The sequence below is a fragment of the Condylura cristata genome, unplaced genomic scaffold (assembly GCF_000260355.1).
Source record: "Condylura cristata isolate star-nosed mole 26May11 unplaced genomic scaffold, ConCri1.0 scaffold00032, whole genome shotgun sequence".
Classification (NCBI taxonomy): domain Eukaryota; kingdom Metazoa; phylum Chordata; class Mammalia; order Eulipotyphla; family Talpidae; genus Condylura; species Condylura cristata.
Window position 1 is genome coordinate 4573760 of NW_004567133.1, and position 17223 is coordinate 4590982.

At 57.2% G+C, this 17223-nt stretch overlaps 1 protein-coding gene across 1 annotated transcript; it reads left to right on the forward strand.

Annotated features, from left to right (window-relative positions):
* The first annotated feature begins 2289 nt into the window (after positions 1-2289).
* PRSS36 (protease, serine, 36) lies at positions 2290-17216 on the forward strand. Its single transcript, XM_004691674.2, has 21 exons — positions 2290-2326; positions 2624-2659; positions 2841-2876; positions 3091-3253; positions 3529-3809; positions 6258-6424; positions 7821-8070; positions 8168-8297; positions 8635-8891; positions 8975-9138; positions 9479-9716; positions 9819-9960; positions 10237-10502; positions 10580-10701; positions 10934-11210; positions 11364-11429; positions 13954-13971; positions 15277-15439; positions 15725-15996; positions 16086-16252; positions 16355-17216. The coding sequence occupies exons 1-21, from the start codon at positions 2290-2292 to the stop codon at positions 16676-16678; spliced, it is 3576 nt and encodes a 1191-aa protein (XP_004691731.2). The 3' UTR covers positions 16679-17216.
* Positions 17217-17223: the final 7 nt, after the last annotated feature.

Below are 17223 nucleotides of genomic sequence, written 5' to 3' on the forward strand. Positions count from 1 at the left end.
CAGGGGGGAGGGGGAAGTGCACGGGACTATGGTGATGGCACAGGGGTGACTCAGTGATGGGAAACCCACGGGGATTACAATTGAGATGGAAAAAAAAAGTATAAAATGATATAGAAAAAAAAAAAAAACAGTGGTCAGGGTCTTCCTGGTGGTGCAAGGGGTTAAAAATGAAACACTGTGAAGCACTCAGCAGCCACAACAGCTGGAGTTTGATCCCTGCCAGGGAGCTGACCCATATGGCCAGCAGGCCTCTCCTGAATTTGCTGCTCCCCTCAGCAGTGTAGTTCAGTCCATCTGCCTGTTCTGCTCCCCACTCTGTCTCTGGTGAATCCTCTCACCCCCTGTACTTCTGGCTTGTACCCCAGTTCTTGTATGCATAAATAAATAATTAAAAAATATAAAAGGGGCAGCAACAAGAAAAATCAAATAAAAGGGACCACAAAAAAACTGGGCCTCTAACGGCCCTTCAGTTTCATCTCCGTGGAAAGTAAGAGAGGAGCACTCAAGAGGGGGCAGCTGGAAGAAGAACATGGGGGTGGCAGGGAGTCAGAGAAATGGGCAGTGGAAGAAGAGTCAGAGAACCCTTTAATGCTAGCAATTCTTTTTGAGAAGTCAAATTTTTCCTCTTTAAGTTTTCTCTCAGCTGCCTACAAAGAGACCAATTTATCAGCATTGTTGTTAGAGGCCTCGAGATACCAGTTAAAATCAGCTTCTCATTCAATTTGTTTAGCTCTGCAATTATTTTCTAATTGAGCCTGCAAACCAACTAATTTAGGGATCCAAAAGCAGCCCCATTTGGTCAATGAAGGCTGAGATCAATCCAGGTAATAGGTGTCCAATGGACAAAAAATTCACAGAGTGAAGGGCCATTTTCCTTAATTCCAGAGGAATCCCAGAGGGAGGCTGCCCCTAGCACTTCCTGTAGGACACTCACCCTGGGGAGTACTCAGCAGAAGAGAACTAAGTCTCCCTACAGACCAGTGACAGAAGATGCCCAAATAAAGTGAGAACCTCAGCCAAGCCTGAGGATCCCGGGGGTCAGCACCAGGACCAGAGAAGGACCCTGGGGGTGGGGGTTAAGCCATGTAGCACAATGAGTTGTGGCAGCTACCTTGTCGCCTCTGGCCCGGGGAACTGGGGTTCTGAGGGTAGTTGCTCTGCATCCATTTCTCAGGAAGCGTCAACATGTGGAGGCAAAACTGTAGAGAAATAGGAGTTTATCTGGAGTCTTAGAACTTGCAATTCAGGGGAATACAAGGGTGTACAACACAGAACTATGCTTCCTCAAAGCTGGGGGCTTACGGCAGCTCACACTTAGGGATGATGGGGAGTCAAGAAAGACGTCGCCGTGGCTGTGGAACTGGGCCATTACTCAGTCTCTCTCCGCTGCTATTGATCTTGCAGTTGCAAACGAGGTACTGGGGTGTCTGGGATTTTCCATCAGACCGTACCCGGGTAGAGACACGTGTAAGGCACACTTCCTCCTCGGCCTCTAAAACTCCATTCCAGATTCCCCTGGAAACACCATTTTGCCTGCTTATTTCCACACCTCTACGAGGTATCTGTTCTTAATGGGTTAAGGAGTTGCCAAGGTCACACACAGTGACAGAACACCTGAGGGCACTTAATGGAACACAGAGAAGGGTGGAGGCTTCTGCCCCCTTGCCAGCCTGCCCAGCCCCCTCCAGGGATCCTGCCCTGCCCAGCCTGCCAGAACCTGTGATCTTTTTATTGGTATGGGATTGAATTCCCTGGGGCTCCAGTTCCGGACCTGGCCAGCAGCTCTAGTAACCAGAGCTGTGTGAGAAGAAAAAGCCACGCCATTGGGGTAGCCGCACCCCAAACAGAGGTGAGGGCTCGATGAGTCATACCAGTGAGGGGGCAACTCCCCTGTCCTGAAGGCCACTATTTGCCAGCAGTGCTGCCTCACAAGGGCCCAGAACATTGGTTTCTGGGCCCCTTTATGTTCTCACCTTCCACCTGTGCCCACAGGGTTGTCTGCTCTGCCCTCCCCAACCCACAGGTGTCCTGGAGTCAGGACATCTGCCTCCCACCCTCCCTCTGGGCCTCCAGAGATATGAGATGCACACTGGGCCCTGGGTGGGGACTTCAGGCTCCCTACTTCCCCCTTCCAGCCCCAGATACTCTCAAATTCCCAGATGGGCTCCTGCCAGGAAGGGTGGGGCTGCTCCTGGACCATCAAGAGTCCCTGGCTGCCTAGGCAAGTGACAGAGCTGTGGCAGAAGCTGACTTTCACCCATCTCGGCCACCAGCTGACTCAAATGTGCCATGTCCCAGCACCTGGTCCTCCCACTTGTGATGCTCGGTAACCTCAGGGGGCAGGGGATGGCTGCTAGGGGCCTGCACCTGGCATCTGGAAGCCAGAACCGAGGATTTCTGGGCTCTGCATCGGGAGTGGGGTGTCACAGGAGGAAGGGGAACAGCATGTCAGGAGGAGAGTGAGGTGTCAGGAGGGAGAGGACTACTGTTCTCAGGGGACAGGAAAGGGAGACGGGGTCTCCTCTTGGGGAAGAGCATCTGAAACACTGGGGCAGGGTGCAGGGTCGGGGAGGGCTCATCCTACCTGGAGGTCTCCAGTCTCTCCCTGCCTCCCTCTTTCCAGCCTTCAGTCCCATCCCAGGAGACTTCCAGGACTCAGGTAAGGCAGGTGGATGGGGGAGAAAGTCACCTGGGAGGTAGAAAAGATAGGATGGAGTAGCATGAGTGCTGGCAGGGGAACTTGGGGGGCTGGGGGGGGAGGAAAGGACGGGGCTGGGGGAGCAGGAAGGTGGGATGAGAGGAGTCAGCAGCATCTTCCTGTCTTCACCCTCTGCCTCCAGCTCTCAGTCCCACCCAAGAAGAACCTGAAGATCTGGGTAAGGAAGAGGTTGGGGTCTTTGGCTCTCCAAGACGATTAATAAGGAACGAGGTGAAGAAGGTGGTGGAAACAACCGGAACTTAGAAGAATTCCTTTGTTCTTTGTGGGGGTTGGGGACAAACTGAAGCAGGGTGGAGAAGCTTGTCTTGAGTTCCTACACCTCTGCCGTGGGGGCAGGAGGAAGCTATGACCTCCATGATCCCCTATTGCAGACTGTGGTCGCCCGGAGCCCTCTGCCCGGATCATGGGGGGCTCAGACGCACAGCCCGGCACCTGGCCATGGCAAGTGAGCCTGAATTACAGGGGGGTCCACATTTGCGGGGGCTCTCTCATCGCCCCCTCCTGGGTCCTCTCCGCTGCACACTGTTTCGTAGAGTGAGTATCCGCCCTTGTTCAGCCCCTCGCCTTCCAAGCCAAGCGCCCCAGGCAGCCTGAACCCCAAGTACTCAGGGGTTACTTGGAACCCAGCGCGCGTCTTTCGCGCGTCCTCCAAGTTAGGTGCTCAGGAGACTGGTTCTCCACCACGGCGCTCCTCCTGGCTCCCCGCTGACCCCACTTTCTCTGGCTTTGTGCCCCCACCCCCACGAGGGTCTGCGCGCTCCTTAGGGCCAACCTGACCCTGTCCCGCCTCGGCCTCGGCCTCGGCGCAGGAACGGGACCGTGGAGCCCGCGGCCGAGTGGTCGGTCCTGCTGGGCATGCATTCCCAGGACGCGCCCCGCGGCCGCACGCAGCTCCGCGCCGTGGCGGCCATCCTGGTGCCCGACAACTACAGCGACGTGGTGCTGGGCGCCGACCTGGCCCTGGTGCTCCTGGCCTCGCCCGCCAGCCTGGGCCCCGCGGTGCGGCCCGTCTGCCTGCCCCGCGCTTCGCACAGATTCGCTCACGGCAGGACCTGCTGGGCCACCGGCTGGGGCAACGTCCAGGAGGAGGGTGAGTGCGGGGCCGGGGGCCGCGGGAGGGCGCTCGCACAGGTGACGCCCGCTTAGCGGTCCTGGGGCGGCCGCGGGCGCGACGCCCGCGACTCCCGCGACTCCGCCGCCCGGCGGGGGCAGGAGGCGGAGCTTCGGCGAGGCGCTCCGGGGCGCGGCTCCGCGCCGCGTCTGCGCCGCCCCGGGGTCTGCGCGTTCCTATCTCCATCCATCTTCCTCCCACGGCTCTCAAACGAAAACTACGAAGTCACCTGCTCCCCAGCCACCCCCGTTTCCTCCTTTCCTCCCAGTTTTTTCTTTCCTGGATTGAGGATTCGACTAGAGTTCCCATGCCAGCTCTACCAGTGAAAGGCGCACTTCGCTTAGTCTGTTCCTCTTCTAAAGAATGCCTCCACCAAGCGGTGGATTAAATGGGCAAACTCCACGTGGCGTTTAGGACACGGGGCCTAACTTAGCAGGAACTGTTGCCTTCCGGGTACTAGTGCCCGGGGCGCTGCCCTCAGCATGGCACCTGGCTTGTACAGGCAGTCTGCATTTCTGCCTCTTTTTCCTCCAGACGCACTTGCTCTCGTCCTATCTTCCTCTGCCCCTCATATCTCGACTCCCCCACCTCCTGTCTTCTAACTACTTGCCTTCACTCGTTCATTCAACAAATGTTTCTGAGCACCTCCCTGTGCCAGCACTGTTAGGCATTAGAGAGGCCAGTGAACATAACAGTCAAAAACCCACTGCCTTCTCAGAGCTTGCATTCTAGTGGGTAGACTAACAATAACTTTAATAAGTAAGCAAACCCTTCCGTTAGGTATGGGGGAAACAGGCCATTTTTTCATCGCCCCTCAGCCCCATTATCCAATGCTACCTTTCCACCTTAGCGAGGCCATAGCAAACCTGCTCTGGTGAGAGCTGTGCAGTGCGGAGGCCTGTGGGTGACGCAGCCTCTGCCTGCAGGAGTGCCCCATCAGGGCAAGAGGTGACAAGGAAGGGTCATCCTGAGCACCTAGGAAGTCTGTGTGGATGGGTCAGGCCATCCTGATGATGGGCACCCAGTGCAGGAAACTTTAGGAACTTTGTCTTAGTAGGAAGGCAGGGAAGGAGGAAGACCATCCTGGGGACCCAGGTGAGGCCTAGAGTAGATGGAGCAGGTCAGGCAGCAGAGGCTGAAAGAGCTGCTGGGGCTGAACCCTGCAGGCATGAAGGTCAGACAGAGGCTTGGAGTAGCCTACCAGCTCCAGGGATCCTCAAAACAATCCCCAGACTTCCCGTTTTGACCCTGAAGTACAGCCTCCAAGGTCACCTGGCCTCTCAGGAGTTTGGTGGGAAGAAAGGAACATGGCTGCACTGCCCCCAGCTCACAAACCTTCCTTTCTGGATCCTGGCCATGTTCCCATCAAATGCAAGTTCAGGGGCCTCCCTGGTGGTGCAACGGGTTAAAACACAGCACTATAAAGCTATCCGCAGGCATTGAAGCTCTACTATGATCCCTGCTAAGGAGGTGACCCACATGCCCCCCTGTTCCCTTTAGCAGTTGTGTTTCAGTGTATCTGCCTGTTCTGTTCCCCATTCTGTCTCTGGTGAATCCTCTCACCCCTTGCACCTCTGGCCTAAACCACAGTTCTTGCATGCATAAATAAATACATCTTTAAAAAAAAAAAAAAAGCAAGTTCACTTCAGGAAACAGCTGAGTTCCCACGTGGAATCCATTGATTGTTCCTGGATCAGACAGAGCTGAGCTTTAAAACATTCCCTTGGCAACGCTGAGTGGAGCCTGGGTTGGGAAACAGACCAGCCAAGTGGCTGGGCCAGTCCTCCAGGCCCAGGTTTATGGCTTCTGACCTGGAGCAGTTGTTATGAAAAAGTCAAGGAGTCGCAAATGAGAAGCTCTCTTCCCCCAAGCTTTTTCCAAGGGGAGTTACTGAACCTAAAGTTCTATATACAAAGTGGCCTGGGCCACTTTTCTTTCTAGTATTTTGAGAAATGCGTAGAGTGTCCAAAAGCAGCTGCTCTAAAATTAAGAGAAAGTCCCCACTGCACATTAGAAGAATGGACTGGGGAATTCATTGGGAGGGAAGTTGAAGTAGGCGTTGGGGGTGACACCTGGCTTGGCAACTTGGAACAGGGACACACCTGGTCTCTGTGGTAGCATCTTTATTGAAGAGGGTACCCCCGCAGGACCGGCGTAAGCCACTTCTCCACTCACAACTTAGTGACTGTGGGCATCTCTGTGCAATGTGCCACCCCCATGGCAGCTCTGACCATGCTCAGTGTGGCAGTTCCTGAAATGGGGGTGTAGGAAGAACAGAGAGGAGCAGGGGACCATGGCTGGCTTTGCACGTCGACGTCGTGGGCTGAGGAGCTATGAAGCATCTAGATAGTGGTGTCTTAGGGCAGTGGGAGCCCTGGGGAACAATGGGCTCCAGACCTGCCTCACAGCACTGGCTGTCTTCCACAGACCCCCTGCCCCTCCCGTGGGTGCTACAGGAAGTGGAGCTAAAGCTGCTGGGAGAAACCACCTGTCAGTGTCTCTATAGCCGGCCAGGCCCCTTCAACCTCACGTTCCAGCTATTTCCAGGGATGCTGTGTGCTGGCTACCCTGAGGGTCGCAAGGACACCTGCCAGGTGAGAAGAGGCTCTTCCACCTGCCTGGCAGGACCAGGCAGAGTGCTGAGCAACAGGAAGCAATGTGAAGGATTGACAGAACCCATCTCTCATATGTCTGAGCCTCATCTGCAAAGAGAAGGCAAGATCATACATGGAGAGGATGGGGATGAAGATGATAAATGAAGACAACTTGGGGCTCAGCAGTGGGCACTGTTATATGGGGTGGGGTGGTGCAGTGGTTACGTGCCAGATTCTGGAGTCAGACTGGCTAGAAGCCCAGTACCACTATTCACTAGCTGTGTGACCTTAACAGAGTTATAGCTTGGTAACACTATGTCTTTAACCCCCGAGCCACTAGGGAGGCCATTCCAACAGGATTTATTGAACATAACCAAAATCTATATACAAATGGCCTGGACTTGCTGCTTTAAAACGTGATCCTTTCTTACTATTTTGCTGTCAGTCCAAGAATGTTAAAAAGCAGCTTCCCCTAAAATTGAAAGTATCCAGTGCACATTAAGTGAATGGCCTAGCTACCAGAACTTTAATACTTCCATAAGAGACTAATTTGCAGGTGATGCAGGGGTAAAAGTCTCATGCTATCAAGCTGTCCACCACCACTGCAGTACTAGTTTGATCCCCAGGCAGGGAGCTGACCCACATGACACAACAGACCTCGCCTGTCTCACCTGCTGCTCACTCCAGCAGTGTATTTCAGTAGACCTGCCTGTTCTCTGGTGAATCCTCTCACCCCCAGGGGCACCTTTGGCCTACACCCAGGTCTTGTATGCATAAGTCAAAATAAATCGTCAAAAAAAGAAAGAATTAATGTGTAACACAGAGTGCCGATGACATGAGACATCAAGAGGTCATTTTGTGCTCTGTCACTGTGACGCCATCAGATTTCTGGATTGGAGTTTTCCCCAGGAATATCATCAGGATCATGCCATTGAGCAGATATAGCTCATCTGACAGGGTGCCCCAGCAGCCTAAATTAACTCCTTGTCACCCCAACAATGGAAGAACTCTTCATTGTGTCCCCCAAGTGCTGCTCCAAGGTCGCTTCCATGCTACCCATCATCTGCCCCTGCCCAGGACGCCATAGCACCCCCATTCTTTTTCACCACCTAGATGGTCCATTGCTAACAGCCTCTTCCCCCTGAACGCTGACCCTCATGAAAGACCTGCGTGATGTATATAGATTAGTGCTCTTGTCTAGCAGCTGAACAGCCTTTGTACTTTACAAGACTTTCCTCTGTTTAGAGTTGCGGGGTATACAGAGGGCAAGGCAGGGTGCTCAGAGCAGGTGGCTGTATGTTGGGCCAACAAGAGAGATTGTAGAATCTGTGAGGTAGCTCAATATAAGTTGGTGAGTCCCCAGACTGACCTCTTGACACTGAGTTATCCATCACAGGGAGACTCTGGGGGGCCCCTGGTCTGTGAGGAAGGCGGCCGCTGGTACCAGGCAGGAATCACCAGCTTTGGCTTCGGCTGTGGACGGAGGAACCGACCCGGAATCTTCACTGCTGTGGCTTCCTATGAGGCATGGATCCGAGAACAGGTGATGGGTTCAGAGCCTGGGCCTGCCTTTCCCACTCAGGCCCCTGAATCCCAGTCAGGCCCTCAGGAGCATGCAGAAGAGAACTGCACCATAGCCCTGCCAGGTGAGCACCCTGGGTGTGAGCTGAACATTGGTAATTTGAGTTGGGTGGAAACTGCCAGGGTTCAGGAGGTGCCTGACCCAGACCTCTCACCCCTCAGAGTGTGGGCAGGCAGCGCAGCCAGGGGTCTGGCCCTGGGAAGCCCAGGTGACGGTGCCAGGATCCAGACCCTGCTATGGGGCCCTGGTGTCTGAAAGCTGGGTCTTGGCGCCGGCCAGCTGCTTTCCCGAGTGAGTGAAAACCCACGGCCTCAGGCACTCCCTGGCCCAGCCGTTCCCAGGGTGGGGTCGTGGGCAGGGAAGGGGTGGGAGTAGGGGGAAGACAACTCGGCTGGAACACAGGATCCCATTGGGAGTGTAGGATCCAGCTCGCAAAGTGGAGTCGTAATCTACGGGGAGCCAGTAACGGGGTAGTTTAAGTTCAGTCGCGAATGCAGGGATCTGAGTGCACAGTTCTCAGACCCGGGGCGCCGATCCCAGCCTGGAGATCTGGAATCTAAGCCGGGGTGTGAGGTTTCCAGCCGAGTGTGTGGGATCGGTCCACGTCCCCGGCCTCCTCACCCCGCAGCCCGGTCAGCGCGGCCCGTCAGCCGGGAGGCCTGGACGAGTGGCGCGTGCTGCTGCCTGGGCGCCCGCGCGCGGAGCCGGTGGCGCGCCTGGTGCGGCACGAGAACGCCTCGAGGGACGCCGCCTCGGACCTGGCACTGCTGCAGCTGCGCGCGCCCGTGAACCTGAGCGCGGCTCCGCGGCCAGTGTGCCTGCCGTATCCCGACCACTATTTCCTGCCCGGGAGCCGCTGCCGCCTGGCTCGCTGGGGCCGCGGAGGTGAGCAGGGTCCGGCGGGGCGCGGCGCGGCGCACGCGAGGCTGATCGCACCGCAGCACCCGCTCGCCCCTTTTCCGGCTCAGAGCTGGCGCCCGGCCGCAACACGCTGCTGGAGGCGGAGCTGCTGGGCAGCTGGTGGTGTCACTGCCTGCACGGCGGCCGGGGGGCCTCGGTGCCGCCTCCTGGGGACCCTCCGCTGGCGCTCTGCCCCGCCTACCAGGAGGAGGAGGAGAAGGGCCGCTGCTGGGTGAGCGGCGGGGGCGGGGCCGAGCGGGGCGGAGCCTGAGAGGCTGGGAACCGAGGGAACGCTGCGGCCAGGTGCGCTGCTCGGGGTGGGAGGCGTGGAGCCACCTGCCTTCGGGGAGGGGCACTCTTGGGAGGTTCTGAGATGGGCCCCGGGCGACGGTGGGCCTTCGTGCTACCCCTAGGTTTAAGGAGAATCCAAAGCCTGATGTCTTTTACAGATTAGGACTGGAGCCTGGCCTGGAGGAGGTGGGGCTTGTTTTTGTCCCCAGAGCTAGAGTCCGGGAAAGCACAGGTCCTTTGTTCTACTCTCACCAACTGGTACACACACTCTCTTGCTGCAGAACGACTCGCGGTGGAGCCTTCTGTGCCGGGAGGAGGGGACCTGGTTCCTAGCTGGAATCAGAGATTCTTCCAGTGATTGCCTGCGTCCCAGGGCCTTCTCCCCCCTACAGACCCACGGCCCGTGGATCAGCCATGTGACTCAGGGAGCATACCTGGAGGACCAGCTGGCCTGGGACTGGGGTCCTGAGTGGGAGAAGATTGAGACCCAGACTTGTCCCCCACACACAGAGCAGGGTGGTGAGGAGGAGGGTCTTGGAACTTCGTTCCTGGGAATGTTTGATTCATGGTACGGGCCTCCAGCTGTGGGACTCCTCTGAGGTGGTCACCTGCTCTTCCTAGCCTGTGGCCTGAGGCCAGAGCCTGCTTCCATGGGGGTCCTGTGGCCCTGGCTGGCAGAAGTGCATGTGGCTGGTGATCACGTCTGCACTGGGATCCTTGTGGCCCCAGGCTGGGTCCTGGCAGCCACTCACTGTGTCCTCAGGTGGGTCTCACCCATCTCCTGGGCAAGAAAGAACTAAGAGATGCGTCAAGGGACTCAACAATAGTGGGATACTCTCGCTTTAGGCATTTACAGCACAGGGAAACCACTAGGAAGTATTGTGAAGAAGTGAGATTTGGAAGAGGGAATAATGAAGGGGTTAGTGGAATCACCCTGGAGATTCATTCCACCCTTGCCTCGAGGTTGGGAAGGATATTACCAACCAAGGGGCTGTGGGCAGGGCTCTCAGGAACATGACCTTGGGCCTTGTTCCCACAGGCTGGGCTCTACAACAGTGCCTTACATTGAAGTGTACCTGGGCCGGGCAGGGGCCAGCCCCCTCCCACAGGGCCACCAGGTATCCCGGTCAGTCGTAAGCATCCACCTGTCCCGACACCTGGGATTTCGGTCCCCCCTGGCTCTCCTGAAGCTTAGCTCTCGGGTGGAGCCCTCCCCGTCAGCCTTGCCAATCTGTCTTCACCCCGGGGGTATCCCCCTGAAGACCAGCTGCTGGGTGCTGGGCTGGAAGGACCCCCATGACCGAGGTGAGAGCCCTGGGTCCTGGGCAACAGAAGTGACTGAAGGTCAGAATCCCTGGGACAATCCTGTTTCTTCTCTCTAGTCCCTGTGGCTGCTGCTGTCTCCATACTGACACCACGTCTCTGTCACTGCCTCTATCAGGGCATTATGCGCCCTGGGACTCTCTGTGTCCTATATGCAGAGGGGCAGAAGGACAGATGTGAGGTACAAGCACCTGGGCATCCCAGTCCAGGGCGGGGAGAGGCAGTGCTAGGTAAATGGACCCTAGAAAGAGCAGGATTTGAATCTTGGGTGCTAGACCCCAAATGGGAAGAAGGTACTTTGAGAGAGACCGAGGGGTCAGGATGCCACAGATAGAGACAGTAGCGCTTTGTGGCTGGATCCTAGGGGACAGAAGAGGGTAACAGACCCTTTGGTCTCGGCTCCTACTCTGCAGGTGACCTCTGCACCTCCCCTCCTGTGCCAGACTAATGGAGGCACCTGGGCCCTCATGGGCATGGCTGTTCGAGGGACCCAAGAGCTGTTTGCTGCCATTGGCCCTGAAGAGGCCTGGATCTCCCAGACAGTGGGGGAGGCCCATTTCCTGCCCTCCAGTGACTTCCCCCACTGGTCCCCTGAAGGCGGTGACTTCTGCCCCGGGGATCTGGCAAGAGCCTCAGGCTCCCCTCAGGTTGCTCTGTTCCTTTTGCTTCTGACTCTACTGATCCAGGACTGAGGATTCCACCCCCCTCTTCTCCTCCTCCAGTCCCCCACTTCCTGCCCAGGCCCAGAGGAGTTGGAATGTGGCCCAACTGGCTCTCTCCTTCCCTGCTGGAAACTGGAGAGCACCCCACCCACTTAGAAGGCAGCCGCTTTGGGTAATTGAGCCTCTGGGCCCTGCTATTCCAGGCACTGGAATCCTTGGGGGCAGCAAGAGGAACAGACAATAAATGGTAAACACTGACATGTGGCCTTGTGGCAATTCTGGGGGCAGGCTGAAGGGCTGAGGGAAGTCCAATGGGGTAGGGCTCCTCCCTCTTGGGGCTGGTGAGTAAGGCCTTGGACTCCCAGGAAATGTGTCCCTGATAACGTGGCAGTTGTCCCTCATACCTGCCCCAGGGCGGGGGAGGTGGGTAGCCAGCTGGGTGTGTGTCACCTCCCATGGATCAGCGTCCCTGGCACCTGCCGCTCACACAGACCTAGTGTGGCCCCTGCTGCCCATCCCCAGGAACAGAAAGGACTGAGGGTCAGCGGCAGGAGGAAGGTCCCGGAAGCTGGACGTTCAGGGTCTGTCCACCATTTCCTGTACCCATGAGAGCCACCCCTCGTACACGCCCTGAGAACGATGCCCCAAGTGTGTATGAATCCTGCACCCCAGTGTGCACCCTTGTGTCCTTCCAGGGTCTGCCACTTTCAGATTCTGCCTGGGGGCATCATGTGCTCCCCCATCATGCACCCCTCGTGTGTACATCTCGTGACTTCTCCCAACACCCCCAGGGCCCCCCCCCTGCATTAGTTGAAGCACTTATCCTGCACCTACTAGGTCACACTCAGTGGGGATCAGATAAGCCCAAGAGATGCTCCTAATGTGGGGGGAAACCTAAGGACACCTCTGGCTGGGGGTCAGGAAAGGGTCCTGGAGAAAGTGAAGTTTGAGTCCATAAAGAGGGCAAATGGGGTGTTTGGGGTAGACACCGGCTGGTGAGGGTGGCAAAGAGGTCACCTTTGGGGCTGGAGTCAGCATTCTGAGCAGGTAGAAGGTGGCAGAGGCGTGTCCTGGGGGAAGCTGGACGTTTTCTTTGGGAGATTGTGGGATGGACAGAAGCTCTGCAAGGGCCTTCTCTTCTGAAACAGAATATTCCTCAGGTTCCTAGGGACAGACAGCTTCTCAAACCCCATCAGTCACGCATGAGCCATCTCCACATGAACTTAACACCATCTCACAGTGTCCTGTGTCTTGCCCCCCATCTCCCGTCTCCCAACCTAGACCCCTTCCTGAGGCAGCTTCCAGACCCCCATGCACTCCAGGAATTCCCTGTCCTCCAGCTTGGGCTGTGAAGTCCTGGCTCAGAAGTCCAGGCACCAGGAGATAGGCAGAGAAGTGGGGCTCTCTAATTCTGAATCTTGAAGTCAACATTAATTCCCGTTGCCCACAGATTCACACAGAGGATACAGCTGACCCCAACCCAGTCCCATAGGTCTCTTTCCCCCACCTGAGAACTCTGCCTGGAACACCCTCCCGGTGTTGACCTATGTTCACCCCTTTTCAAAACTCCTTTAGGTCTCATTTTGAAAGGCACTTCCTTGAGGAGCCCTCATGATGCCAGCCTACGTCAAGATCCTGTGAATAGGCTACCATTCTTGTCTGTCGTTGTCATGCAGGGTGGGCGGGGCCAGGGCCTGTTTTGTGTCCTGTGCCTGGAACACAGTAGGCACTCAGTAAATATTTGCGGGATGATTGGCACTGCTACTCATCAAAACTCATGCAGATGAGGCAGCTGGCGCTGCAGAGGGGCCTAAAATGGGGAGGACCCCTGTGTTAGGGATCAGATATAGCCTTAGGCAGAGGGAGGAGCAATAGTGGCCCTGTGATCTTAAGGCTTGGCCAGGCCCCGGGGCATAACTGGCCTGGGAGACCTGGTAAACCTGGCCCTAGGAGTTGCTGTCCCAGCCCTGCCTGGGGCTGCTGGGGAGGGGGGATCCTTCCTCCCACTTCCCACTCTATGCCTGGGGCTTGGGGAGGACTCAGAATTAGGGAGGCTAGAGAAGCTAGCTGAGCTGAGCAGACTTGGGCGGGGCCAGTGAAGGGGCGGGCAGGTAGGTAGATTCCGGGCTCAGGCTGGGGAAGGACTCGGCTAGCCAGCAGCTGTGCGGGAGAGGAGACTGGCTGGGACACCGAAGCCTCGGTGCTCCCCTGGTGCCCACCCCCTGCCTTCAAAACCAGCCGTGGATATCGGCTCCCTGTTTCGGCAAGGATTCTGGGATCCCATTCCTCTGGCCCTCACACCTGGATCTCAACTGAAAACAACCCTAGGTCCCTTCCTTTGGGTGCCTGGTGTGTCACCCTTAGGGGCTCTCGGCCTGGCCATGGCCCAGAGAGTGGGTCTGAGGCCTGGGCGACCGGAGGCCGTGGCCATTCTGCTTTTGCTTGGATTATTCCTGTGCAGCATGGGTGAGTTGTGCCGCCCAGGTGCAAAGCAGGGGGGAGGGGGCGAGAAGAAAGGCCGGTGTGAGGAGAGGGGGAAGGGCCGCTGATGCACTGGGCCTGGGTGTAACCCTTTTCTGGGGAGCACACCTCTTATCCAGGACTCCAAAATCCCCAGCCTTAACCTTCTAGCTCTGGGCCGCTCCCAGTTTCGTCAGGGTTGGCCCTCCGTGGGAGGGGCCCGTCCAGTCCAACTTCAAGAACGGAGGGACTGACAGGTGCTGAGGAGCCTAGGAACTTTGGACTTACCCCTCCCTTTCTCTTTTTTCCAGGAGCTGATGGGGCTGAAGGTGAGGCTGATCTGGAAGCACATGGGGGAGGGGAGGAGAAAGAGACTTAGATTCCTGTGGTTCTTAAGGAACCTGCTGTTCTCCCACGTTGTCTAAGTAGCTCTCAGAGAGGAGTATTAGAGGGCTCGTTTCATGGATAAAGAAGCTGAGGTGCAGAGAAGTGACTTGCCACACATCAGTAAGTGGGAAAGCTAGGATTGAAACCCAGGACTGACAAAAGGTGGGTCATTTAGAGGGACGCGCGCTGAGGGGTCCCTTCTAAGAAGGCACACACCCCAGAGGGTTGCTCTCTGCCCTAGCCTCCCCACTTACTGGCTGTCTGTCTCTGAAGTCGATTATGTCTGTCTCTGTCTCCTGGCTGTGGGGATCGCAGGAGATAACACGAAGGCCCCTTCAGGGCCTGCCATTGCCGACAGTCACTAAATAGTAGTGTTGTCATTATGAGCAGGGCTTGAGGACCTAGCTGGGCACTTTTCACCGCTCCTGAGGTGACTTTGTGAAGGGCAGCTGGGTCTGGGTTCCCACTGAGGCAGCCTCAGGGGTGGGACTGCCCTGGAATCTAGATCGTCACACTCTTTCACACAGTGAAGCTGTTCTGTCCGTTTGTTCCACGTCCATGACCTCATCTTCCCACCCCAGTGCTGGGTGCTGCGGACAGAACCCTCAGGTGGTCGTGGCTGAAGCAGACAGTCATAGACAGAACAGTTGTATGACCAGAGAGTGTTTGGGAGGGGGGTTTGGGAGTGAGGAGGCAGCCTGCAAGCTCTACTGCAGGGTGGGCAGGCTCTGTAAGGAGAGGCTGACATTTGAATAGTCTCCATAGACAAACAGAAGTCTGCTGAGCAGAGCAGGGATTAGGAAAGACATTCCCGACAGAGCTGAATAAAGAAGGTCTAGAGGCAGACAAATGCTTTGTGGCAGAAAGTTCCAGTGGAACAGATAGCAGTGTCATGGGAGGTCTGGGGTGCGTCTTAAGACCATGTAGAATCAGAGAAGAGTTTTAGTTGGGGTATGACATACCAGACTTGTGGTTTATAAAGAACTATACACTTGTAAGGGGTGAGCTGGATGGGCGGCAAGAAGGCCTGAGAAAAAGGAAGCTGGATGGGGCCTGAAGTAGGTCCAGGGGGACAAGGGGCAGAACTGACCATTGATGAGGAGTGGGATGGGGACAGAGGGGTGGCTGGCCCTTGTACTCACTTCCAAGTTCCAAACGTGACCCCCTAGCCAGAGTGGCAGGACTAAGGAACTTTGGTGGGGACCCCAGGAGTGCCTGATGTGTCACACCCCTTCCTCCCCGGGCAGTCCTCTGCGGCGTGGTCTCGCAAGCCCGCATCACAGGTGGCAGCAACGCAGCCCCCGGCCAGTGGCCCTGGCAGGTCAGCATCACCTATGATGGCACCCACGTGTGCGGCGGCTCCCTCGTGTCTGAGCAGTGGGTGCTGTCTGCGGCTCACTGCTTCCCAAGGTACCAGCTGGGTGACGGGGGCAGTCGAAAGTGGGCTGGATGGCTAAATTCAGTGTTGTCAGAGGTAAGGGCATTTGGGTGTTCTAGGGGAATCAACAGTCTAAAAGGGTCAGTGAGGAGTGCAGGGCACAGGCCACGGGTCACAATATAAAACTAAACTACAGTTTAGGGCCTAAACGGCCCTCTCTACCTGGCACTGGAACCAGGTCAGATGCCACAAGGCAAGAGGCGTCCAGGAGCCAGGAGAGGTCTCCCTGGCCCTAGCCTTTGCTCCTCTGCCTGCAGGGAGCACTACACGGATGGCTACGAGGTCAAGCTGGGGGCCCATCAGCTGAGTTCCCACAGCTATGACACCGAGGTCCAAACCGTGGACCGGGTCATCTCGCATAGCAGCTACCAGCAGGAGGGCTCCCAGGGCGATATCGCGCTCCTCCGGCTCAGCAAGCCCGTCACCTTCTCCCGCTACATCCGGCCCATCTGCCTCCCTGCCGCCAACGCCTCCTTCCCCAACGGCCTCATGTGTACTGTCACGGGATGGGGCCATGTGGCCCCCTCAGGTGAGGTGGGCGCTTCGTCTAGAGGTGCAGAGGGGAGCTGAGCTGTCTTAGGGGAGGATGTCCTGGATAAGCACCTTTTACCCTCACAGTGAGCCTCGAGGCGCCCAAGCCACTACAGCAACTCCAGGTACCGCTGATCAGTCGGGAGACGTGTAACTGCCTGTACAACATCAATGCAAAGCCCGGGGAGCCCCACACTATCCAGCAGGACATGGTGTGTGCTGGCTATGTGAAGGGGGGCAAGGATGCCTGCCAGGTAAATGCAGGGGCTCCAGGATGAACAGATGAGACAAGTGCATCTTGGGGGAGGGGGCCTGGGGTCTGATCTTAACAGCTGTTGCATGCCTTTTCTCCTCAGGGGGATTCTGGGGGCCCACTCTCCTGCTTTGTGGAGGGCCACTGGTACCTCGCAGGCATTGTGAGCTGGGGCGATGCTTGTGGGGCCCCCAACAGGCCAGGTGTATACACTATGACTTCTAGCTATGCCTCCTGGATTCACCATCATGTGGCAGAGCTCCAGCCTCGTGTGGTACCCCACATCCAGACATCCCAGCCTGACGACCACCTCTGCAGGAACTCTCAGTCCTTCAACTCTGCCCCGGCCCAGGGCCTGTGGGGGCCCATTATACTGCTGCCATTAGCTCTGAGCCTGGGCCTCCTCCCCGTGTGGCACAGGCACTAAGCAACTCTCCCTGGGAGCTGACCCTGCCGCCAGGACTTCCACGCGCACCCCCAGAATGGACTGCGCCCGCCCTGACATTCTTTGGGCCTTGGCCTGGCATGAGCCATCCTTCCTCCCAGGACCCTGTGGGAGTCCAGCATGCCACCCTGACCCGCTCTTGTGGGTTTGCCCTTTGGACTACAACCAGCTGGGGGCCTGCCTGCCTGTGGTGTCGTGAGGACGTCTGCCGGCCAAGAGCCACTGGCTGGGCTCCTATGGAGCCACCAAGGGAGCCTTAGCTGTGAAACCCGGCGCCGGCTCCCTCGTTTCCAGAGACTGGGCAGCTGACTGCTGCTTGAAAGGCTGGCTCCAGGGCCCCGCCTGCCCGACGAGCCCGTCACTTCACCTTCTGGTCTTCTGCCCTGGGTTGTCTCTGGGCAGCTGTCTTCAGGCACAGGAGGCCTCAGTCTTGCCCCCTAGGCTGCCCCCTTGAGCCCCTAGACTCCGGAGGACTGAGCCCCCACCGGAACTGGGCTTAGATTTGGATCCGGGGTGGGGACAGAAGG